At 42.2% G+C, this 26,959-nt stretch overlaps 1 protein-coding gene across 2 annotated transcripts in view; it reads right to left on the bottom strand.

Moving 5' to 3' along the window:
- Window positions 1–24,539, bottom strand: part of PSKH1 (protein serine kinase H1) — a 32,964-nt gene extending 8,425 nt beyond the window's left edge. Inside the window, exons 1-2 of one of the 2 annotated variants that reach the window (XM_083752267.1) lie at window positions 24,419–24,539; window positions 17,886–18,904 (exon numbers count right to left, since the gene is read on the bottom strand). In XM_083752267.1, coding sequence (XP_083608393.1) covers window positions 17,886–18,806 — 921 coding nt within the window. In that variant the 5' untranslated portion in view covers window positions 18,807–18,904; window positions 24,419–24,539. Of the gene's footprint in view, window positions 1–17,885; window positions 18,905–23,944; window positions 24,273–24,418 lie in introns of those variants that run through there. The other variant, XM_083752268.1, reaches the window with a different exon arrangement.
- Between the last annotated feature and the right edge of the window lie 2,420 nt (window positions 24,540–26,959).

Raw genomic sequence — 26,959 nt, 5'->3', positions numbered from 1 at the left:
CTTCTTTGTCAAGTTCCTGACAAAGTTGATCCATTTCACAGTACTACAGCAGCAGGGTTGAACTTTGATGGAAGAACGACATCAATGGAAGCGGGGGGTAGGGGAGAAATCATTTTTACAGTATAATCTTTCACTTCTCCCTTTCAGATTAATAGAAATTGAGCCTTAAAGTAACTTGCCCAAAGAGGGTCAAAGTATACATGATATTCACCACATCTTGGAAGCCCGATGATTGGTATTCTCTGCCACTTAAAAAACAAAAACAAAATTTAAAAAATAAAATAAAAACAGCAAATAGCAGATTCTGAGGGGTGTGTGAGGGATTTTCAACACGAAACAGTGATGGAGAAAATGTTAAGGTAATCCTCCCCCAACCGAAGTCCCAACCTGGATCAAGACTCTTGCTGTTCTGCAAACCTTATGAGGAATGATTGAAGGTGTTGTTGGGTATGTTTAGTCTGGAATAGAGGAGACTGGGAGGAGATAAGATAGCAATTTTCAAATATCTTAAGGGCTGTCACAAAGAAGATAGTGCAAGCTTGTTTTATGTTGCTCCAAAGGTTAGACCCTCAATGGATTCAAATTACAAGCAAGGAGATTCCAACTAAACATTAGGAAGAACTTTCTGATGGTAAAAGCTGTTTGGCAGAGAGGCAGACTAGCTCGGAATGTGGTGGGCTTCCCTTCATTGGAGGTTTTTAAGCAGAGGTAAGCACGTGAGTCCTTCTTATAGGTAAACCAGTAATAAGGGAAGCACTATAGCTCAAATGGAAAGCATAAGCTTGAAATTCTGAGATTCATCCCCTAACATCTCCAGGGAGAGCTGGGGAAAGACTCTTGCCTGAAACTACAAAGAGCTACTTGTTACTAGTCAGTCTAGCTCAGGGGTAGTCAACCTTTTTTTACCTACTGCCCACTAATACATCTTTCTTGATGGTGAAATTTTCCTACCACCCACCAGTGCTCAATGGAAGGAGGATTCAGCTTGTGCCATAGAACCCCCTACCGCTCACCTAGAATCCTGAAACGCCCAGTGGGCGGTAGGGACCAGGTTGACGATACGATACGATACACCTTTACTGTCATTGTCCCATACAGAACAACGAAACTGAAAAATCTACATAAGTCTCACATAAGTCTTGGTCTAGCTGATGCTGAGCTAGATGTACAGTTGTACCTTGTTTTGTGACTGGGATCTGTTCTGGAGCCGCTAGCTGAAAAGGACGCAGGGCAAAGTGCTACGTCTGCGCACGCAAGTGGAGCGGTTTGCGCTTCTGCGCATGTGCAAAGAGCGATTTAACGCTTCTGCGCATGCGGCAAGCCCAGAAGTAACTCGTTCCGGTACTTCCGGGTTTGCCGTGGACGTTCGCCAGAATGGACGCTAGACAAGGCGGACGTTCGTGGAGGTATTACTGTATCCTATGTTCCTATGACAGCTCAAAGCTGCCCTCAAGTACATGTTTAGATGAGCACATGGATTCTGCGTATCTGCATTTCATTGAACAAAGCCAGTCTGTGTCTTCCTTCTGTATTTCCTTTCTCCTATAATACATTGTTATTTGGGGCCATACTGTTTTTAAGTCCAACAGCAAGCTCCCCTGAGCGAGACTGAACTACAAGTCCTCTAGTTGCTGATAACTATTGAAGTAAGAATATAAGAGCCTCCTGGATCAGACCAACAGGCCATCTAATGTAGCACTCTGTTCTTACGGTCAGTGGTGAACTTTGGGCTCTCCAATTTCAATGGCACCCTGCCTCTCATGCTCTGCTCTACAGCATTGTTGTGGTGCCCCCTGCAGCATGGTACCCAGTGTGCCACACCAGTCTCGTTACCCTAAAACCGCCTCTGTTACAGTGGCCAATCAGATGCCAATGGGAAGCCTGCATGAATGACCTCAGCACAAGAACATTCTCCCCTCCTGCAGTTTCCAGCAACTGGAATTCAGAAGCATACTGTCCCCCAACAAAGCCATTGTGGTTAGTAGCCATTGATAGCCTTATCCTCTGTGTATTTGTCTAATCCTCTTTTAAAGCCATCCAAGTTGGTGGCCATCACTGCCTTCTTTGGAGTGAATCCAAAGTTTAATTGTATGCTGTTGTGAAACATGTCTATTTCCTTTGGCTCAGTATTAAAGGCTTTATTGTGCAACACCAAGTCTGTAGTGCAGACAGAACCACAGCCTTGTATAGAGTGAAAGCTTGTGAGGAAGGAAACTTTTGTAACACCACACTCTCAGATTTCTTGAGGAGGCAGTTCGATTCATCACTAAGCCCTGCTGTGAACTAAATGCTAGGGTTACTTTACTGGAAAGTGGATTATAATCTTCCACAGTGAGACAAATGAGTTAATGTCTGTTGTAGCACAAGGGAGCTTTCTGGATAGCAAGAAGAAATACACTTCTAATCCTGCAATAAGCTTCCAAGGAGCTGGTCTTGCCACCAGAACTTTCTAATCTTGTTTTTAATCTTACATTAAGAAAGATTAAATAAAATCAGAACCACTCATCTAGCTTAAAAACATGACCAAAGGTTCTTGGTCCGTAAGGAGCTTTCAGCGCCAAGCAAGCAGTTACTCTCCATGCTTAAAAATAAATAAATCATAGAGGCCATTTCAATACATAGCTACTGTGCATGTGATGGGCTGACCAGCAACTTAATATACATTAAAATCTGAACTTTACTCACACAAAAAATTATCTAGACTGTTCATCTCAATCACAAATCAGAGCTAGGCATACTGCTGTCGGCCTTTTCAAACTAGGTGACAAAATGGGCACTGCAAACTGTGCTGACATTTGCATTTTAGTGCAGTTTAGGGATGTTAGTCCAAAACCCCAAGTCAAAAGAAATGGCCCACACTTCCTCATAAACTCTTCTCATGGCAAGGACAGACATCTGGAGTGGGTATGTTTATTTTGATCTGAGATGAGGAGATCCATTAAAGAGTTGGGGATCCAGGTGACTTCTGTCTGTGATGCACCTTAAAGGTTTCCAAGCAAAGAATTCAAAGAAGCAAAAATAAAAATAGAGCTACTGGATTCCCAATAAATTGCAGCAAGCAATTACTTCCTTCACCCTCTTGGACCAGCAGAAGCAAGAAAGCAAGCATTACTGCCATAGGAAGGGTGAGCAGCCACAATGAGAGAGGACTGAGGGGGGCTCTCTGCAACTGGCTGTAGTAGCTGTTGGAATCCTTAGTTGCTGCTACAGTCACCCAGAGCCTTGTTTACAGGCTCCTGTGTGAACTAGGACAATATTTTCCCTGTAGCCAGCACTAATAGCAGTAGAAGCTTGAATACTTTATCCTTTATCTGGGCCTCTTAAGAGAAAAAAGTAGAAACTACCACTGACCCTCTCTGACCCGTCCCCATACTCAGAAGTATTGCTTGTTTTAATGTTCAGCTTAAAAATTCTTTCAGATGTAATCTGGGCTGGAAAGAATTATATCACAGTACGTCTGGCCTCACAGTGTCAGCCCCCAACAACAGTGACCTTAGGGCAGGCTTCCAAGGACATGCTTCTAATTCCTGAACAAGAAGAATAAAACTGGGATCAGGAGCTGATCGGCTAGATGAATCAGAACTGCCTGTGCAACAACAGGCATCTCCCAGCCTAGAAGAAGCACAACTCTATCATCTTATGATGATGTGTGCTCCAGGCTTTCAACAGGGACAGCAATGTAGAGGTTTTTCCCTTCCACAATTATAAGCCTTCCTCACCAAAACTGTGGGATCAGCTGTATGCATAGCAAGATGAATAAGACATTGAGAAGAATTGCCAGTACTCCTTCCAATAGATTCTTGTGCCATTGATGAGGGGCCTACCAACATCTAACAGGAAAGTATGGGTACCTAGGAGTTCTAAATCAGACCAGGGTGTGTTGAGGCCCTAAACTATACAGCCTCTAAAACAGGAATGGGGAACCTGTCTTCTGTTTAAAGTTGCATTCGCTTGTGGATAATCCATCCAAGCACACATGGTAGAATTGGGCTTTTTAATTTCTGCCACCCCTTCTTCTTCTCTCCTATAGGATCACTCTTGCCAGAGATCTGATCACTTCCAGAGAGCTTTTGAAATTAGGCCCACCCCTGCTCTTAGATGACACAACTCATGACAGATCTTAAGCAATGGGCACTTGACAGTATCGGGAGGGAGGAAAAAAGGATAAGAGCATGACAAACCCTTTAATAATCCACAGCACTCTAAGGATATGCGGCCATCTGGTGCCATCATCTCCTATAACCTAGTTTTCTCAAATGAAAATAGCCAACGTGGTCTCCATTGCACAAACACCTTGTTAAAAAGAGGTCATTGGATAACATACAACAGACACACATCATCCTAAGAAACAGAGTCTTAAGACACAGGCATACACTATGCACAACTAAAGGCAGCCACATTTAAGACCAAGCACTAGGCAAGCTTAAATGCATCAACCCACTCAAGCAAGAAATACTTTTTTCCTACACACCAGAGAAAAGAAGTTAATAAATCCTGAGAAACAGATTGCCAGGCAGTTGGTGGTAGTCAGCAAAAGCCTGAGCAAGCCAAGCAGTCAGAAACCCTGTAAAACACTGCTCAAATGAAAAAGTAAAGCCGCCGTAAACAATTGCTGCATCTTCGGTGGGTACCATCCTCAACAGGCACCACCCTTATTTTGTACTGTCTGGGTTACTTGCGTTTCTTAACAACACAGAAGTACAGAAACAGATGGCAGTCCTGTACTCTTGAAGGGCTGTAGATCAGTGGCAGAGCACTGGCTTTGAGTGCCATAGGATTCAATACCCAATGTCTCCAGATAAGGCTGGGAAACTGTGAAACCCTGGAGAGCATCTGCCAGCCAGCATTGACAAAACTGAGCTAGAAGGACCCATGGTTATACCAACCCCAAAGCAGGTATAATTCTTGTCTAAGGTAGATCAAATTCAACACCAATAAATACTGGATACTGCAATATGCATAGACTATGCAAATTTAGAAGATTTATAGAAGTTATTCAGCTAGTCATGGGAAAAGGCAAGAAGTTATGTAGGCCACAGAAACCCTGCTGACAGCAAATCCTCTTCCATTTGCTCCCCACAATTTCTTTTGATAGTATACAGGGATTGCCAACACACTTTCAAGCTTCTCTTTGCTACCTTGAGGGCTGGAAGCATTTAAAGAAAAAGGGAGAGGAGATTCTCAGGATTCTAAGTCATGCAATCAAAATTTGTGGAGACACAAACGTACACCTCCCAGCCTAAAATGCTATAATAGACTCTCTGCTGCAAGAGTACCAGAGTGGCCCATTTCTCAAATCAGGGCAAGGATAACTATATATAAATTTGCCAGAGACTGGACTGGCTCAGCCAAACTAAATGTTTGGTTTCTGAAGCGGTTATTAAGCAACACCAATATCATAAATAGTGAAAACAGCAATATAGCAAGGAATGGGATGGGGTGGGGAGTACAGAACCACAAGGGAAGAAGGGGAACAGAAACACTGGCCTTGGCTAGGTTGGCCCTAGCCCTAATGGGTTTATTCAGCTGACTGCCTACACATAGTCACTTGCTCTGCTATTAATAGTATTGCTCCCCTGGAGTAGCATCAAGTTGGTTCCACCACTGTGCCTGCACTGCATCAAAGCTCCCAATGCCTTGCCCCTCTCCCTCTCAGTAACTGGCAGTGACATGCAGTGTTGGGAAGCCAGGAAAGCAACATATCACTGCTAACAACTACTGCTCGATGGCACAGAGGGTTTCCCTGGTGCATAGTAAGGTCCCATCCTCCCACTGAAATTACATCTGGCTAATAAGACTCTTTTTTTGAAACCTAATTGTGACATTGGGACAATTTTAGAGGCCCTACAGTAGGGGAGGAAGAGTTGTGGCATGTGTGTGGTGCCCTCAAGCATTTTTCTGGTTTGCTAATGTGCCCACAGGCTCAAAGAGGTTGGCAAATCCAGGTCTACAGGAAGAGTCTGGTGACTTGACACATCATGCAAAAATAGACCATGAAGGGCTCCAGATGTATCCACTGATGTTCCTTGATAAATGAACAATATAAAGCAAATTTTGTGCTGCCTTGTTTTAAGTGGGTACTGGCAAGCAGTTAAGCCATTATCAGATCTGGATGTCACTAGGAATGTCACTCCATATATCTCAGAAAGTTCAAGATGACAGACACGTAACTAGACAAATCTCTTGAATTGTACTCATCATGCAATCTCTACAAGATTTGAACCCCCTTTGGTCTATAATACAGCTGTAAGTTAGTTTCCCAATCACTCTGGAAATCAATCTCCTGAAATATCTCAAAATAAAGGCTCCCCCAGGAGAGACGTTCCTCATGTGCAGCATGCCACAGTATGGGAACTCTGCAAGCTACAAGCCACTGGGCATGAATCTATATAGCTGGGCCAGCAAATCCAGTATCAGCAGGTGCTACAAACAGCTGACAGCGGGAAGCTTCCTCCCCATAACCAACTGTCTGAACAGCTTACCATTTAACCAATCAATGCTTGATTGGTTGCTTGAGCTGATTCTCAGGTTTTAGCAGAACCACACAATTCTTCCAGAAAAGAATTTAGGTCCAAACAAATAACTAATTGGGAAGCATGTTTGGGGACTCCAGACTGGCACTCTCCCAGAACTGCAGGAGGGAAAGGAGGAGAGGGACAGACAAAGCTACCAATTCTCAGAAAGACTGGACCACACAAGGGGTGGTGGGAATAAAGTAAACATAAACCAGAGCTTGTACAGAATGATAAGAGACATATTTGAGCAAGCAGGGTGGGAAGGTCTGCTTGGTTTTTGGAAGACTTCAATAAACCTTCTTGTCTTTACAGTAACAGTTGCTCTTAGTTTGTGTTAAATATAGTAAAATGTAGGTTCTCAACTTACAGTGCATATAGTTATGGCAGCTACAATAAATTATGATGAATGCTGGAGATTAAATAAGGTTTCAACTATAAAAGAGTTGAAAAATAAACTGATTGGGTTTGTTATGTCTATATCAATACAAAGACTAATAGATTTGTTGAAAATGACTTTGCTTTTAGTAGCTTTCAGAAGAGTTGGATTTCTCCAGCTGGGATAGCTTGTCAGAACAAAAAAGTCTTCAGTTGTTTCTGGGACGGGCATATAATGGGCACCTGCCATATCTTGACAAGGAATGCTATTCTACAGAAAAGGAGCAGCCTTCATCTAGCCCACCACATTCTACTCATGTAAAAACACACTGATTCCTGGACCGTCCACGGGCCAGATTTAGAAGGCAATTGGGCTGCATCCGGCCCCTGGGCCTTAGGTTGTCTACCCCTACTCTAAAACTCCTAATGAATGCTCCCAATGGTTTAATGTAGATGTTAAATAGCACTGGAGACATTATTATGTCCTGTGGCACCCTATAGCTCAAAATCCAAGGGGCTAAGGAGCACTCATCCAATGCTACCTTCTGGAACCAGCCGTGGAGATAAGATTGAAAGCATGGCGGAACAGTGCCCCTGAAGCCCATCTCCCAGGTGGATGCCATGATTGATGATATCAAAAGCTGAGGAGAGAAGAAGAAGAGTTTGGACTTGATATCTCGCCTTTCACTCCCCTTAAGGAGTCTCAAAGTGGCTAACAATCTCCTTTCCCTTCCTCGCCCCACAACAAACACTCTGTGGGGTGAGTGAGGCTGAGAGACTTCAGAGAAGTGTGACTAGCCCAAGGTCACCCAGCAGCTGCATGTGGAGGAGTGGGGAAGCAAACCTGGTTCACCAGATTATGAGTCCACCGCTCTTAACCACTACACCATGTTGGCTCCCAGAAATAGAAGGCACAGTTGCAACATTTTTCTGAGAATGTATAAATCTTTAGAAATTTTAATATTAATGTAACAACAGTTTTATACATGATTTTCTGAGGAGCAGAATATTTGTAATAATTTACAGATGTTGAGTCTTTTGGATACTTCCATCAGTTTATATTCATGACAAATGTATCAAGATAATCTACTGTATATTTACTTATTTATGATAAGATTTTGTGTATTTTATAAGATAAAAATATTGTATTAGAAAAGGAAGAAATTTTCCTTCTGGTGTAAATGGCAAGAAAAGGCCTCTAGGTCACCAAAGAATTGCATTGTATTTGTGGACTTAGTATGGCAGAAAGAACAGGCTCTTCTGCTGGCTCCATATGCAACTGAATAGATTCACCATATTGCCTGGTGGGTTCAGTGGGTTCCCATTGTGACCAAAAGAAACATGCATTATTAGTTAAACTACTTTGGTTTCTTTTTTTTTTTTAGTTTTCCAGGAATGTTTACTTGGGTTATTCACAAGGTTTTGCAATGCCCTGTGACGGGGGGGGGGGGGGGGATGGAATTATTTGCATTAAAGCCCAACTTTGCTGTCCTCTACTTATACAACTTGCCAGTCAGTTGTGACGTAAGGCCAACATATTTTGCTCTCTCTTTAAGCATGGCAAATCAGGCTTGTGTCAAAAGGGACCCAAGCCCAAAATATTTTAACGGTCTGTTGAAACTATGTATTTATGATGTCAAGACGGTGAACAAATAAGTCTAAAAGGGATGCAACAACTGAGATAGCCTCTTTACTCTTCAGGGGATTCATGCTGCAGAATAAGTCTTCACTCTATTCTGATGGGAGACTATCCCTCTCATTTTATTAAATGGACTGAGCACCTTCAGAAGGCAAATAAACTACAATGTGTACTGTGCATTCTGTCACATTTAAATCAGAGCTAGAAGCTTTGTGAGTGTGTGCATTTGTATGCTTGATTTGATATTCTCCACGTTCTCTAAATAATCACATTTATTTTAACAAATGCAATACTAGTTTTGTCCCAGTATTATTCAAGGAACTCACTTCCATCTCAAACAAGTGTTTGATGTGTGATTTTCAAACTATTTCACTTTACAGTGGTACCTCGGGCTACAGATTCTTCAGGTTACAGACTCCGCTAACCCAGAAATAGTACCTTGGGTTAAGAACTTTGTTTCAGGATGAGAACAGAAATCGCACTAGCGGCGCAGCGGCAGCAGGAGGCCCCATTAGCTAAAGTGGTGCTTCAGGTTAAGAACAGTTTCAGGTTAGGAACGGAACTCCAGAACGAATTAAGTGGTACGAGGTACCAATGTTTTTTGAGAAAAATACTCTCCTGGAGACTCAAAGAAGTTTATAATTAATGCACCATAATGGAAAGTGGACATTTTACAGAAAACAATACAGATGCTTAGTAATTCATAGAAACTGACAATGAGAAGTGTCAAATTCAGCTTGCAATACAGGTCCAAATATAGGTCCATTCTCCCCTTCCCCAAAGAAACATCTTTACCAGAGGATATCTGGTTACTTCGAGCAGATTTGCAATTGGTTACCCTAGGTAACCAAGCAGGATGTTGGCATTCCTACATGAGTTTCTAATTCTGCAAAAGTTTCTACCACTGTCACACAGCTCAGCACAAAACCACGTCAACTACATCAGCACTGCAGATAGACAATATGATGCCCTTCAGATGTTGCTGGATCCCCAACTCCCATCAGCCCCAGCCAGCATGGCCAATGGTCAGGGATAACGGCAGTTGTAACCCAACAGCAACTGAAGGGCACCATGTTGGCTACCTCTGCCTGAGATGAACAGTTGCATGTGTAGGAGAGAAGAAAAAGAGGCAGAGCAAAAAAGGCTTCTGAGCCTCATCATAGAGTGTGCATTTGTCAGGCTGACCTCAACGTTCCACCTCAGGCATGGAGACAGCCTATTTCAGGCTCTTTTCAATGTTCCTCCGTCTTGAAAGAAAAAAAATGAAAGAAAGAAAGGGGGGGAGAGAGAGAGATAGAGACCAGAACACTCTGTCTCTTAAGTAGAGGCCCCTCAGGTCACATGCAGCCTTCACCCATACTCGCTCAATGCTCTCTTCATCTGGGACGCAAGAGCACATTCCTCTGTAAATGGATTTCTCTTCTCTTCCAGGAGACAGAACTCTCAGGTGCACTTAAAAACAGTTCCTCTTCTCAGTAAAAGCTGAATTTTCTAGCCTCTATTTATTCCAGTCAGAATTTTCATTGATTTGTTTGTTCATTCTTGTACATACGTACAATTTTAGGCCTCTGTGGGAAATATGTGCAACATTTAATGCATCTCACACATGGTGGGGGTGGGGGTGGTTCTAATAAGACCACTAGGAAGACAATCTTAAAAATCCAAAAGTTGCTTCCAAAGCACCATCCAAGGAGACAGCCAAATCTTCACATCCAGCCAAAAAAGCACAAAGTGGACCAAGGAAAGTGAAACACCTCTTTCAAAGGGCCCTCTAATTTGTGCTGTTTTTGAATGTATTTCATTCATCATGTTATGTTTGAAGCAGCCAGTGTGGCCAAGCATGGAAAACGTCAGACTGAATTTTACCTTCCGAGCACCCTTTCTACAGGTAAGGAGGGAGTTGGAATGAATAATCCTTTGAAACAGACATTCAGACCTTTCAAATTTCAAAAAGAAAATCAAATACTGTATATCAGTCAATGGAAAGAAAGAAACAACCTTACAGTCTCAGTTGGGTTAGTTTCCTGCTGGGAACATTCTTCTGTAACTATTGCAGGAAAGTCAAATCCTCAGAAGACTCAGAAGAACTGTGCAGTCATTTATAGGGATGTATGGAGAAAAAGGATTAACCAAAAGACCTCCTGCTCCCTCACTGTTACAATCAGCCACCTCTTGAATGCCCCTACTATCAAAGTGTGGTGGAAGTCTACCAAAGTCAGGACCGTTTTTGTAACAGTGCCAAACGTGATGGAGGGGGTCAAAGAAAAATCACTTTCAATTTTCTGGGCTCTTACTGGCATTGATAGTTCAATCCTACTCAAAAGAAAACGCAGTGGAGTTCAGTGGAGCTTATTGCCAGGTAAGTCAATACAGGATTGCAGCACTTTATTATTATGGCTATATTTTCTTGTTATATGCTATGACTATGTTGTAGTAAGCCATCCAGGGAGTTATGGATTGACAAGAGGGTACAAAAGTTAAAGTGGCAAACTGCCTGCCTAAAGTTGATGTTTAAAGTATAAATATTTTTAGCACCAAAATATCTGACTGCACGATATTTTATCTGTAAGCTGCCTTGAATCCCTGTCAGGGGAAAAACAGGGTATAAATAACTAAATAAATATATAATAGTGGTAATAATAATAATACCATAACATCATAAACACATATCCCTGCTAGTAAAGGCAAGCCAAATTTCCATTGAGATCAGTGCACATGCACTGAATTCCTGCTTGCTTTTAGATGAGACTTGGGAATGTTTAGTTTTCTTTTAGGGCTGTGCACAAGAACACAGGAAGCTGCCATACACTGATATACCATTGGTCCATCCAGCTCAATATTGCATGTGTGGACCAGATCTCCAGGGCTTCAGAAAGGGGTTTCTCCCAGTCCTACATGGAGATACTGGAAACTGAAACTGAGGCCTTCTACATGCAAAGCAGATGCTCTCCCACTGGCATCAGCAAAAACTGTCCCTTTATTTGCACTGCTCCTCCTGCATCCCCACATGGCACACAGCCCTTACATGTTTGGGATACCAATTCCCATGAGTAAACATGTTTTTGCATTGAGGAGTGGAGGAAAAATCACACATATTTACGATATCCCAATTTTATTTGGACTGTGTCCCGTGAAGCTGACTTGATGAAGTCATAGCAAAAAGCTAAGCTTGAGTGTCAAATGGGAAGAAGGCAGATGCTATGGTGTTAGGAGGAGCTTAAATACAAAGGCAGTCTTTGAATATTTATGTTATGTTCCTTTCCCTTTCCCTTTTATAATTCTGTATGCCTCCATTTCACACTAACCCAAGCTAATGTCAACCAGAAACTGTTATGCACCACATCGTGTTCCAGGCTAAATATGCAACACGACCCTTCAAAGTGCATTGTGCGTCAAGGTGTTTAAGCCTCATCCCATCTGAAGGTGGTATTCATCAGAGAATAAAAGCTGGTGTGAGTCACAAAGCAAAAGGAAGGGGGGGTGACGTTGGTGGACCATTTACTCAAGCGAGTCAACAAATATCCATGACAATAGATTTCAGCCACTCTTTCAAGACAGATAATGCAGCCTACACTTTTTAAATTATGATCAGGAAAGTTTACAAAGTATGTTTTCAGGATTCTTACTTTGCTTCCAGTAACTTTAGACATGTCCTCTAAAACATTCCCCGCAGATTCCACTGGGCTTCTTTAGTAAGTAAAAGTAGATCTTGAAGTAAAAGCCAAGGCAAAGAGGATTTGTTAAATTTTTATCCTGCCTTCCTCCATGTTGCTCAGCATGGCATGTATGGTTCTCCCCTTCCCCTGTGAGGTAGGTTAGGCTGACAGACCGACTGGCCCACATTTACTCAGTGAACTGCACTGTCATAGTCCAACACTTTTAATCACTGCACCACACTGGTTTTCTCCCCGACCCTTTATCTCCCCTCTTGTGGAATGCTCTCTCCAGGGAGCCTTGCCTGGCACCTTTGTTACTATCTTTAGGTGTCAGGCAAAACATCCCTCTTCTCCTAAACAATCTAGGGTCTTTTAAACCATCGATGGCAGGTATTGTTTTATTTTCTTTTTATGGTATGTGTTTTTGTGTTTTTATAATGTAAACTGCCCTGTGATATTCAGATGAAGGGCAGTATAAAAATTTAATAATAATCTTTGTAATGCTCTTCAGATGTCAGCTAGGTTCAAAAGAAATATTGTATTTTTTGCTCTATAAGACGCACCAGACCATAAGACGCACCTAGTTTTTGGAGGAGGAAAACAAGAAAAAAAATATTCTGAATCTCAGAAGCCAGAACAGCAAGAGGGATAGCTGCGCAGTGAAAGCAGCAATCCCTCTTACTGTTCTGGCTTCTGTGATAGCTGCGCAGCCTGCATTCGCTCCATAAGACGCACACACATTTCCCCTTACTTTTTAGGAGGGGAAAAGTGAGTCTTATAGAGCAAAAAATGCAGTAGTAACTGACTGGCTCAATGGCACTCAGTGAGCTTCATGGCTCAGTGAGAATTTCAACTGCATTCTCCCCACTCCTAGCCTGACACTCTAACCACTACAATGTTCTGGATCTAAGACAACAAGCACAGAGACAGAGCAGCCAGGAAACACAAACAATATACGGAAGAATTTGAGAATGCAGCAGTTCAAGCGAAAGGCACCAAAGAACGTGAGGGCAAGTAGAACTGAAGATACAAAAATGATGCAATTTATTTAAACGAACTTCCAAGTTGTTCTATGCAAAAATTATTTGCCGGAGTACCAGTCAACTCTTACGATGCCTTCTAGGAGGGGCTGCTGAAAGGCTGAGCCACTGAGGCCAGACTGACAGCATTTAAGATGCATGGCAGCATAGTTGGAGAAATTGGATAGACATAACTTTGTCTCCCTCTCTCATAATGGAAGCTGAATGTTGTATGATTCAGCACAGGAAAAGCAATGTACTTCTTCACACTGGAATTCACTCCCACAATTATGTATTGGTGGCCATCAACTTTCATGGCTTTAAAACAAGATTAGATAAATTAATAAGTGACTATTGGCCATGATAGGTATGTTCTGTCTTCATTGTTGAAGGCTCTAAATACAGCTTGCTAGGTCACAAGTAGGGAGAGTGATGCTGCACTCATATACTGCTTCTGGGATAATAGGATGCTAGATTAAATGAGCCGTTGGCTCTTTCCTCTTCTTATGACATGCAGCTAGTGGCTTCCATTATGGGTGAACATAATAGTAAAACAACTAACTGTTTGCCTGCCACTCTGTCAAACGTAGGCTCCATGCACTATTGCAAATATTACTCAGAGCTTGCCAGGACTGTAACTCTCTACAGCACTACACTGCCTGTTTCAAGACAAACGGTAGGAAGAGAGGGAATCATTCCAGATATGAATAGTGACCTGAGCTTGGGGAACAGGATGGCAGTGGTATGGGGAACTGTGGTGATGCATGACATGGTAGCATTCAACTAGAAACAGAAACAGACTCTGGCCTGAGCATTGCCACTGTTGTGACCAAAGGACATCTTGATCTTGACTCAGCAGGGGCATGAACAGCAGCAAAGATTCTGCGGAGATAACCTCCTGCCCAAAAAGATGGAAAATAAAGGTGGAAGACATGGCTGACTGGAACCTTGAAGGTGATGATACACTGCAACATTTTGTTGCAAGTCTTAGTACTTTAACATTGGCAAAGTGCTTTCAAGAAGAAGTAGGCATAACTCAGAGGTATATCATTTGTTTTGCATGCAGAAGGGTCCCAGGTTCAATACCCAGCATCTCCAGGTCGAGCTGGGAACAAATCCTGCCTGAGACTGCCTGCCAATCATTGTGAACAATACTGAGTAAAACAACCACCTGACTTGGTATAAGATCCTTGGTTCCATGTATATTTTCCAGTAATTTTTACAACAATCCTAAGTCTGCGTTTTTATCCCCCATACTGTAGATGGGAGAACCAGGGCCGTGAGAAAGTAACTTGCCTAAAGCAGCTTAATGAGTTCAAGGTAGAGGTGACATTTGAAGCTGGGACTTCCTGATTTATACATCAGCCTCTACACTACACCAGCTCCCAAGCACTAAGTTTCCCCACAGGCCAACAGCCTCCAGTACCTGTATTCCACATATTATGCCAAGCTGCAAATAGCTACTTCTCCCTTGAATTCCAACTTTTAAGTAGTTGGAAGCCTTCTAGTTTGTTAGCATCAAATCAGAAATGCAAAAGAGTGACAGGATACATTTTTGAAAAGCATGTGAACTCTCCTCTCTATTTGAAACACTAGAACAGAAGAAGTTTTCTGCTATGTTACCTGTAGGATTTTTGACAGTAAAACTAGCTCCTTCAGCTTATTTAGCAAAGCCCTGATAAAGCAAAGAAAGAGCAGCAGGGAGCAGGGTGGCAGGGGAGAACACAATTAGTTCCTGATGGATAGGCTGTACTGATCCAGCTTCGATAAGCATTGTAACCCTTACCTAGGGAGCTAACATCATCAAAAGGGCTTGCCAAGTCACTTATCCCCAGACTGCCTTAAACACCATGCCTTTGCCATCACCTCTATACCATCAGGAGCCAGAGAATGATAATTAGAGTAGTTGAGGTCAGCAGGACCTAAATGAGCTATTAAGGTATAGCTTTCCCATCAATTGCCTACTAGCCTCTTGAAAACACACACTCTGCTCCAGGAAAAGAACCCAAATTGTAAGCTCTCTTCATTTCTCATAAAGAAAATGGAAATACTTCACAAGTCAGCCTGAATATCAGCTTTCACATCTCTCTCTCTCAATGTTGTTGTTTAGTCGTTTAGTCGTGTCCGACTCTTCGTGACCCCATGGACCAGAGCACGCCAGGCACTTCTGTCTTCCACTGTCTCCTGCAGTTTGGTCAGACTCATGTTTGTGGCTTCGAGAACACTGTCCAACCATCTCGTCCCGTCGTCCCCTTCTCCTTGTGCCCTCCATCTTTCCCAACATCAGGGTCTTTTCCAGGGAGTCTTCTCTTCTCATGAGGTGGCCAAAGTATTGGAGCCTCAGCTTCACGACCTGTCCTTCCAGTGAGCACTCAGGGCTAATTTCCTTAAGAATGGATGCGTTTGATCTTCTTGCACTCTCTCTCAATAGGACTCCACAATCTCAGTTCAGCATTTGAGGCAAGCCTTGTCTTGGAAAGTACACCTTTTCTTTTGGGGATAAGAAGAGAAGGAAAAACATCTAACCTTTTTTGGATTCTTCTATGATGCAAGTTCTCTGCCTGTGAAATTCTATGAGAGCCTATGTTAGCAGACACTCTCCTCCCTGGTTCAAAAGCACATTTCTTATGCTTTAGCCCAGAGGGTCACTGCAGGCGAATCTATAACTCTATGATCGGATCTCCACAGACATACCTCTTGGGAGTGCCACTGTCAGATAAAAGTGTGTTCATTTCACAGAGTTAAAGCTAAAAAGGGGGGTAGGGGCCTTTCTGTAGCAGCCTTTTTCTCCCGCATTCTCAATCTTACACTCAGTTTGCCACAGCTGCATCCAGTGCAGTTTTAAAGGATTTCTGTGTAATAAAAGTTCTCTTAATTTGTTTTTGGAAGGCCGGTGATTAAACAAGCTTATGGCTGATTTCTTCCCATTACACCAGAAAAGATAAGAAGAAGAAAACTGATTCTCCAAGATTTATCAGGTTAGCAGAAGCATGGTTTCTTCAAGACACCCATTATTGGGGGGGGGGTGTTGTGGGAGCTTGGGAGCCTACCACCCACTAACAGCTCTTTGACCTACTTTTCCATTGATTATCACTCATTCCTAAACACTGTGAAACATGTTGCTTAAATCAGTGCCAGGACATAGCAGCTGTCAGATTCATTCACAATTCACAAATAGGGAAACTAGTTGGATCATCTGGATTCACTGGCTGTGGTCTACAGGAAGCAAAACAGGCATGGTAAAATAACCAACAACAACAACAACTACTACTACTACTCTACAGAATATAAATGGGGTGCCTACTTACTGTAGGTTACCTACTTGCTTGTGAAATCTGACTGCCTAACACAACCCAGCCACAAACATACAGAAGCTACAAGTCAAATCAAAGAGTGACCAACTGCACATTATTTGGAAGACTTATCAAAACCTGCACAGCCATGAAAATTGCCCCAATGTTTTCAAAAGCAACTTATATCCTGATTTAGCATCTAGAACATTACACCCCAAATATAAAAAGGACTCTTCATCCATTACTGAAATGTCACCACAGCCTGAGAACTAGCAAGTACCTCATTTGTTTTTCAGTCAGTTATTTTACTGTCACTTCTCAACCCCCGACTGAAAAATTGCTCTCTTACACATATAAAACATTTGGCTCAGTTCTTGCTGAGATGCCACTAGGGGTAATAGTTGAATTATTTCTATTTCTGAGTGTAACTTATTGAAGGAAGTATAGAACTTATCTCTACATTCATATATTCTTCTTTCTATAACCATAAGGCACACAATGAAGCAGACCAAAGCAGTACAATGACAGATTTAATTGATACATGCCAGCACCTCCTAGAAATAGCCTCTAAAGCATTGCCTCTCCAGAGAATGTGTGCCTCTCCAAATATTACTAAACAACAGCTCCCATTCGCCCTGGCCATTGGCCATGCTAGCCAGAGCTCATGGAAGCTGGTGTCCAACAACTTCTGGAGGGTCCACTGGTCTTTTGAACAGCACCAGACAAGACTCAGAATTTAGATTTAGCTCCATCTTTCCTGAGGACAGGCAGACTCCTAGAGGGGAATGGCTTTTCAACTCATCCCATCTGAAGCTGTTGTAAAGACTTGGCAGAGCTCCCATGCATTCTTCTATCTTCCAGAGGAGTGAGGCCTCCCAAGCTGCTTAAAAGCCAACCATCCCAATTCTAAAATGTTAAATAATGTTAATTTATGTAAGAAAAATAAGAATTTTTGTATTAGTTTAATACTTCTTTTACATTTTTCTTCTTTGCAATCCATTTTGAGAGGATTTTTTTTCTTTAGAGGAAATGCAATACATCTCCAAAAAATGGATAAATGACTCTCAATTCCATTTCTGAAAAAGCCTGGCCTTACCACCTCCCATTAGCAGGGGCAGAGATTCCCACTGCTTGGAAATCACTTGTTATTTTTGCTTTCACCCAGACAACCTCATTGTTGTTGTTTCTTGTAAGACATTTTGTGCAAAAGGGGGCCTAATTTCTGAAACAGAAAAACATACACTATATATTCTGAAAGCAGTAGCTTTTAAAGGACCAGGGTTGCAGTAGGCTTCAAGATTTAAGGATGAGGGTGTTTCCTGTAGAGACCAGAGATTTCAGACCATCACACAACAGGCACTCCCTTGCTGGAACCTTGACACACTCACCTCCCCTGAGTAACTGTACTTTCCTTTCAGAATTTGCCGGTACAAGCGGGTGCGGTTGTCATCTTCAAAAGGCATAGTCCCACTTAGTAGGATGTATGAGATCACACCCAGTGCCCACATGTCTACTGAGTTTGTGTAGGGCTTTCTGACCAAGATCTCTGGGGCAATATACTCTGGTGTCCCACAGGTAGTCTTCATTAAGCAGTCGTCTCCCTTCTTTCGAGCACTTGCCAGCCCAAAGTCTGTGATCATTATTTTAGAATCCATGCCTGGGTGGTAATAGAGCAAGTTCTCTGGCTTTAAGTCCCTGTGAGTTATGCCCAATGTATGTAAGTATTTAACTCCATCCAACACCATTTGCAGCACTCGGGTAGCATCCCTTTCCGTGAAGGAACCTTTGGCAATGATTCGGTCAAACAACTCCCCTCCAGTGGCCAATTCCATCACCATGTAGACACGCTCCTGAGTCTCAAACACTTCAATGAGCTGGATGATATTGGTGTGCCGAACACGACGCAACACACACAGCTCTGACTCACACACTTCCCTTCCTTCACGGTACTTAGTCTCTATTAACTTGATTGCATACGGCTGCTTGGTAGCCTTGTGCTCCACCCGTACTACACGACTAAAGCTGCCTCGGCCAATCAGGGCTTTGATATCATACTTGGCTGTCACTCTGGGATCAAATTTTGCACGGTACTTTGCCACTCTGTTCTTGCGAGGCTCTGCCTGTTCCACATGTGGGTTAGTGTGACGTGGAGGAGAAGGGATAGCAGATTTGATGGCATCTCCATCACCCTTGATGAAGTGCTTATATATGTCAGTTTTATAACCAGTATATGGCTCCACCTTTTTAACGAGATCCAAATGAACATCCTTGGGAGGCTCAGGAAGTACTTTGCTAGTCCCACAGCCCATCACTGAATGGTACTAATCATCCATCAAGGTGTTCTCCCAGAGCAACACCAGAGCAAGCATGTCTGGAACAATTCCAATCTCCACGACATCCCAGGAAGCTGGAGTAGAAAGAGAGAGAGAGAGATGAGCATACTATATTTATTCAATAAATGCCCCCTTCCTTTCTGCACATAAGCTTAATTCAGGTTTTAGTGCAATATTTGAATTCTTAAACCACAGTTTGTGATCACCAACAAATCAGAATCAATAACTACAGTTTGAAGTAGATTTGCAAACCATGGTTTGCACAGCCTGGCACCCATTAGAATACAACTTCCACCATCCCTGGAGTTGATGGGAATTGTAGTCCAAAACATCTGGAAGACACCAGCTTGGAGGAAGACTGACACAAACCATACCTCTGTATGATGTCTGAGTTGAACCATATTAATAACCTCAATTCTTTCTCCTGCTTATTCAATCACTTGGAAATTATCTCTACTATGACTCAGGAGACTTGGCTTCCCAGAAAATATAATTAGGAAGGGGGAGTGTAAGTGTGCTTTAAACCACAGCTCTGTCATGAAACCAAAGGAAGAAATGCCACAATATCAGTACTTCCACTGATAAGCCAAGACTTGGACATTCTTAGTTCTGTGCTAACTCCATCAAGTTAAAAATAAAATGATCCAACAATTCTGAGCATCTCAAGATAACTTTTAGTACATATACAGTTCAAACTGTTTCAATATATCAACCCAAGTCCTCCCGAAACCAGTTGGCTAGAGCTTTCTTAATACAATCTCCAGTAGAGGAAAACCTGTAAGTTAATTAATTGCATCCAAAAATGTGCAGAGATATTGTGAGAAAGGGAGAAAGTCATCAGAATCACTTCACAGGTATGAAGTGCTCACATTTCATGAGCATCTGCACCCAAATTATAGGTTACTTATGAAGCTGAAGACAGGAAATTGATGCTGGAACAGCGAATGTTTTCTGCAAAAAGAATATGGGAATGCAATGGAGTCTAGCAGTTGTATAACTAGAAGGCATTAAGGCTTCTAGCTTAGCATAGTTACTAAAAGTAAATTTGTTATTTAGTTAATGTAAGTTAATTTGTTGGTGTCTTATGTTAGGAGATGTTTTTTCTTTTGTTTTCTTTATTATTATTTCTCTTTTTTATGTATTTCTTTTTTGAGTGTATGTGTTATGTATGTTTTCTTCGTTTGTTTTAATGTTTGATGTAGCAAAACGAATTAAAATCAATAATAAAAAAAGTAAATTTCACAGAAGTCAAGAGATTTCCAAGTGAACTCAGTATTTATCTATTTGTTTGGCTGATCAGCATATTGACCTACAGTTTGGTTTGGCACCTTCTTTTCTCTATTGTTCCTTCTAGCAGCTGGAGCTAGGGTTGCAGATGCTGAATGCTGAAACTGTTGACTCTCAAACAATACTATCACCATTATACAGATTACACAGGTACAAAATTCCATTACAAGCTTTAGCATTTTCTGCTGCTGGGCTAATATTAAATTGCCAAATAACCTTCCTTATCAGGGTTTTAAAATATTTCAGATTCCTAGGAATTAAGCATCAAATGTTTCAAATAGAATAATAAATTCTTAGGTGCCAGAATTACATTTTACCAGTCTCATCATTTTTTCAGACAGATCTTTGAATTGGCTCACTTTTTGGAAAATGAGGACCTTCCATTCATTTGATCAAAAGAGAAAAGCACGCCTATATCCCAACACACCACAGAAGGTTGCTTGATTTTACAGTGTTTGAAGATTATTATTTTTTTAAAAAAAATGCTGGACAGGAGTTTGGTAAGTTGCCTACATTATGTCACTTTCTCAGTCTGAGTTTTCCCATTCTGGTCCACAAGAGAGGAAAAGATGTCTAAACTCAAGCTACTCAATGGAAAGTACTAGAAAGCTGCTGGATCTTCTCAAACATCTTTTGCCATTGTATATTTTACCTTTCCTCAAACGTACATGAAACCTGAGCAACCGTAAGAGAATCCCATCTACTAAGAGCAGCTAAACAACAGAATTTTAAAGGCGTGTCAGAAAGAAATGCAGCATTCCACTTTTGAAAAAACAAAAAGCTTAAGGAAGTCAGTGTTCAAAGGTTAACATTTAATCCTAAAAATCTCTTTAAAGCTAAACCTAAACCTCCATTCACAGGACAGGAATGATCTTAAGGCTCAAGAAGTAGAAGGGGAAGCCAACTGCAGAGTAGAGGACATTCCACCCTTTGCTGATGGCTTACCACATGTCTTTGTCACTTTAAAGCACCTGTAACAAACATCAATCATGCACAATTGGCATTCAAAAGTATCAGGAAAATTATCCGAAGTGTGGCATTACTCAGTGTGTTAGAAGCATGCCTTTCAAAATAATCTTTAAAAAATGATGAGCATATTTTCTTCACACTGCAAAGTCAAAGCAACTAACCTTCCCTAATTTAATGCCCTCCAGACATTTTAGACTCCAGCTCCAACAACTCCAGTCAATGTGGACAATGGTCTGGGAGGACAGGAGTTGCAATCCAAATTATCAGGGGGCCACCAGCTTGGGAACGGCTGGTGTACATACACACACACACACACACACACACACACACACTTTTCTTCCTTATGAATGCTGTGAGAAAAGTTAGCACCTCAAGTTTTCCTGTTTTCATCTTAAAGGTACCTGTCATCATATTTAATTTTTATTCCTCCTTCAAATGTCTTTTTAAAAAATTTACGATATTATAAAAAAATATTTACTGTGCATACCCTTCACAGACTGCAATAGAATTTCAACAAGAAAATGTTTTGAGAACTGTACTTTCAGAAGAGTTCAGATGTACCGTATTTTTTGCTCTATAAGACTCACTTTTTCCCTTCTAAAAAGTAAGGGGAAATGTGTGTGCGTCTTATGGAGCGAATGCAGGCTGTGCAGCTATCCCAGAAGCCAGAAGTGCAAGAGGGATTGCTGCTTTCACTGCGCAGCGATCCCTCTTGCTGTTCTGGCTTCTGAGATTCAGAATATTTTTTTCCTGTTTTCCTCCTCCAAAAACTAGTTGCGTCTTGTGGTCTGGTGTGTCTTACAGAGCGAAAAATACGGTACTACCTTCCAATCCTACACAAATCTCAAGGGTGGAAGCGGGGGGAAACAATGCTTGTCAGTGCAATCAGATATTGTCCCAGAACCTACCAAGGAAGTAAAATATTTCTCAATATTCGCCTAGAAGGCCGTTATAAGGAAGTGATTGGAATGCAAACAGAATAGCCTGGTCTTCATCTGGAGTTGATGCCTCTCCTATTAAAACTATCAAGGCATTGAGAGATATTGCAATAGCTGCACCAATAGCCACCATCTCTCATATCTAAAGTCAACCTTGCTACTGCAGGCAGGAATGAAGGTAGGTAACAGACTGGTAGAGTAACAACTGCATCCTCTTAGTAAATCAGAGCTTTGAAAGGGGCAGTCACCATCTTGGGGTGGGGGGAACTAGCAATACTACACTTATTTTGTTAATTTATTAATCACCTTCCATATGTATCCCAAGGTAATTTACAAAAACAACAACACCCTACTTAAAATAGCTTTTAAAATAGTACAAACGATGAAAACTATAGGTGTTTATTCTGTAGTGTTACTAAAACTAGTGTTACTAAAATCTTTTCACCCAGTTGGAAATGCCTGTCAAAACAAAATGGTCTGCAGTCGATCACGGAAAAATGAAATAATAGGCACTTTTCATATCTCAACAGGAATGCTGTTCCACAGAAGAGGAGCATCCATGCTGAAAGCCCAGCTTTAAGCTATTGTGGAGTAGGCCTCTGATATTCTACTGACTTCAAGGAGAAAACTAGTGGGTATATAAGCAAAAAGGTTGTCTCCTAGCTGATTGAAGCAGTGGTTCTTTCTGTAAAGAGGTCCTGTGGTTTTAAAACTGTATAACGTCACTCACAGACCCTGGATCAATTTCACTCAAATTCCATGGAAACCAGGCTTTGTCCAGGCCTCTCTTACTTCTTCAAGTGCAGGTAATTCTTGTGCGTCAGCACTTATTACAAAAGCCAATAATGCATAATTTTAAGGTTTAAAGATCAGGTGTACAATTACTTTACCAGTGCAACTTTACTATACCGTAACCATGCAGATAACACCCTTATTCAGCACATGTGCCTCCCAAATCTTGCTTGCCACAGGACAGTCTAAGAGATGGCCACTGCCCTGCTCCTCTGAGAGAGACTATTTTTGAAAGGGCAGTTTACAAGAGTACCACAGGAGTCAGGTGTTGACCATGTGTACCATGAAATTTTAGCATGTTTCAAACTGCTATGAGAACACAAGAAAATGAAGTGCCCATTAAAACCCTTGTTCTCTGTAAACAGTCTTAACAAGTTTTATTCCACGGCACATATTTTTAAAGCTTTCAAGACAAGATTAGACAAGGAGTGATCATGTAGGAAGAAAACTTCAGTCACAAGTAACAAGCTGTTTTTCATCCTTGTTTTTCTGTTTTATACATTGACAACCTATTCTTCCTCTTGCATGTTGAAGGAAACCGATGTGCACCCACACAACACTGAAGCCTATACTTAATCCTCCTCCACTTTTTTTTCTACAAGCATAAACAGGGCAGCAATTCTGTATACGATGCATATATGGAAGCTCATTTGATTTCCTGTGAAGGCCAGATATGTTAAGAAACAGTAGCAAGCCATATTTACTCCCATTCATTCTCTCTCAAGAGTTTTCAGGTAACAGTCAACCAGAGTTAATTCTACCAGCATCAAGCTATAGAAGTGAATAATACTCCCAAATTACTTAATGGCAGACCAATCAGAGAGGAACCAAAACTCCAGCACATGCTTTGCAGGAAGGTGATCCAAGACGGAGTACTTGAAATCTTCAGGTAAAAGGATCAGGGAGCAGGTGATTTGAAAGACCTATGCCTCACATCCTGAAGAACAACTGCTACAAGCGATGGAGAACATGTGTGCTTACACATGCTGTAGGGCAACTCCCATCATCTCTGACCATTGGCTAAGCTGGTTGTGGGTGATGAACTGGGAGCTCAAAACAGTTAAGAGGACACTAGGTTGGGAAATGCTGGAGTAGCCAATGCTGGACTAAACGGACAAATGGTCTTACCTGGCACAACGCAGCTTCCTTTATTTAAGAGATAAACAATTCCCTTTCCTTGACCTTATGGTGACACCAACTTAACGGGACTAAGCACAGTCAGCACCAAAGCATCTTCCTTCTTTGCTTACTCGAATTCTAAGGACAGGCGTTGCCTACTAGAGCTTTGAGGCTGACGGGGGAAAGAGCTATGAATGCCAAAGAGGAGCAGCCTGAAGTGCTACTTTGGGCAAACGGAAGGACTACAGAGGCTCACTGCGAAAGCCCTCAAGCTCCACGCCAGGCCGGGGCGGGGGGGACGGACCTGCAAAGCAGGCCTCGGATACAGCACGAGCAAAGGAGAAATGCAGGCCCCTCTATGGTCTGGTGCGCCCAAGACACCCCCCCCCCCGAGTCAAGGCCCCGCCAAGACCACGCCGAATAGCAAGAAGACCATGTCGAGCTCAGTGCCTTCTGCTGCCAAGTCGCCCCACACCGACTCACCTCAGCCCGCGGCGGGGTGGGCGCCGGGTCCAGCCCAAGCCCAAATGGGGGGTTATGGCCTGGCGCTCGCGTCATCACGTCATCAGTGAGCGCTCGGGATAACAACACACATGGCGCGCGGCCGCTTTCCCCGGCTGTGATTGGCGGAGGCGAGTCGTGGGCCGCGCTTAACGCAGAGGGGCGGGAGCGGGGGAAAGAGGTGGCCGTGGTTGTCATAGAAACCGAGGCGAGGCCAGGAAGGAAGGAAGCGGGTGCCAAGAGCGGAGCTGGAGCCCTTTACAGGCCCGTGCGGGCTGCCTTTGAGAACAGGAGGCGGCGACTGGCGCGCCCCTTGGTCTCTCTCCCCTCACGGTTGTTTTCTTCTCTGTTTTTGCTTGCCTTCATACGAATACATTGTACACATGCGCCTCTTTTAATATGCGTTTGTTTGCTTAATGCGTTTTTAAAATCTCGTCTCACCAAACCGTGACAGTTAAAATAATAAAAAAAAACCATCACCGTTTAAGCTCTTTGAGGTTTATATTCGAGGCTTACAGCAGGGCACGTAAATTATAAGAACGACACAAAACCCCTCCATATTCCGTGACTTTTTGGAAATACTTGCATTTTTTCCAAGCTGGGTGTGTTAGAATTACCAACCAGCAAAAAAGACCAGCAGCTGAGACGTCCCTTGCCACATCTGGAGGTCTGAGCAATAAGGAATAATGAATAGCAGTAAGAGAACAAAAACACAGCCGAATCGAGACAATTTGCTCCCCAGCCCCACCAAATCAAGGCACCTATAGCAGAATTTCTAAGCACTTCTTCTGCCCTTCCCTGGCACTAAAAATACAGTAATAATAAATCCAATAACTATTTACTGCCCTTCCATGCCACCCAAAACTAACCGCCTCTGCCTAAAAAATACTAAATAAAGCATATCCACACTCATCAAAATAAGTACAGCTTAAAGGCTGTGATCCTATACAGGTTTACCTGAGTGTAGATCCTATTGACTGAAGCTGTATATCTGAATAGATGTGTATAGTATTGTGCAGAAAAATGACAGAAAGCTCCCTGACAACTCAACATGGGATGCAGCAGTTGGTTTTATTTAAGCGGGCTCTTTAGGGATTTTTTCATGTGTTGCCTACTGCTGCATTTTTGCTTTAGCTTGTAAATTTAGTTGCACATGCATCTAAATTTCTTATTTACCATCTAGCTAGACAAAGAGTTGAAAACAGCCAGTTGTACTAGATGACCCTCTTAGTCCCTTCCAAAACTACAATTCTATGATTCTATTTGATTATAAAATTATTTCCCTAATATGGATTCTGGTGTTACAGTGTAATCTCACCTTTTGGCAGTATTGCTCTTCTTTTCTAGAGTTTCTGTCAGCAAGCTATGCCCTCCTGTATGAGAGCATAAAGAGTTCAAGCAGAGTAATCAATTTCCCATAACCCCCAGTTTTCTGGTTTCCTCCTTCCATTAACACTCAACATTCTTTGGTACGATCCTCACTCAGCTGGTTTTTGTGGATTCCCCTTTAATGTTTTGTACTTCGGATTCCCCTGAGGATGCTCATACCACTCCATCTTATTTTCTAATGCCCTTGTTTTAGCTCAATCTCTGTCGGCACTTACCACCTGAGTTTGCTATTAGAAAGAACAATAAATAATAAATAGAATCCATCGTCGTAATCCAGATCCTAGCATGGCAAAGAAGTCAGGGTTCACCATGGAGACTTCTGTGACAACTAATACATGAGATTGGATAAGAAAGAAACATACTAGACTGCTTCTTGAGTGGCCAGTTCTAGGACTATTAAATCACTGAAGTTTGTTCCCAGAGTTACTATCCTCTTATTGCTCAAAACTGGTACAGTTTATTTTAATGGGGCTACTTTAGTATAAGAGGATTGTGGCTTTATGTCTGGATTAACACATTCTCTTCCAATTTAACAAAGCTGAAAGTGGAATGGCATGGGACAATATTTAAATCAGAGATGAGGTTAACTGAAAGCTTGGATGCACAAGCAATAAAGTTTGCTCCAACTGCATTTGCCTTTTGCAATAATAATATCTGTTTATTTCCCTTCTGACACATGATATCCTACAAGGGTAGCATGTCCTCTCTCCTTTCAAGGAATGCAGGATTCTTCATTGTTCAAAGGCAAAGAGAGAGAAACCATGTGCAGCAGCTGGGCCTTGGAGGCAAGCGCCTACTTCAACAGATGCTTGAAAGTGCCAGTCAGGGCTGGCGGCAGCAGTATTACTTACATATTATTTTATTAATTAAATTATTATACTGTCCTTCATCTGAAGATCACAGGGCTATTTACAAAAATTGTTGGGCACCTCTTGCGGCCAATACTCCTGCAAAGGGCCCACTGCCATTTCCTGGAGACGACTGCTGGTCTTGCTCCTCATCCTCATTGCGGTCAATGCCTGTGTTCACTTGTCATTTCTAGCATGCAAACAATCAGAAGAGTGAGGTGATACAGCAGCATCCTCTGCCTGCTTTATTCTCTCTCCGTCTCTCTCTCTCTCTCTCTCTATCTGA

The sequence above is a fragment of the Podarcis gaigeae genome (genome assembly GCF_964106915.1).
Source record: "Podarcis gaigeae genome assembly, chromosome: 8".
NCBI classification, from domain to species: domain Eukaryota; kingdom Metazoa; phylum Chordata; class Lepidosauria; order Squamata; family Lacertidae; genus Podarcis; species Podarcis gaigeae.
Note: the sequence above shows the minus strand (reverse complement) of the source record. Positions and strands in the feature narration are given on the sequence as shown.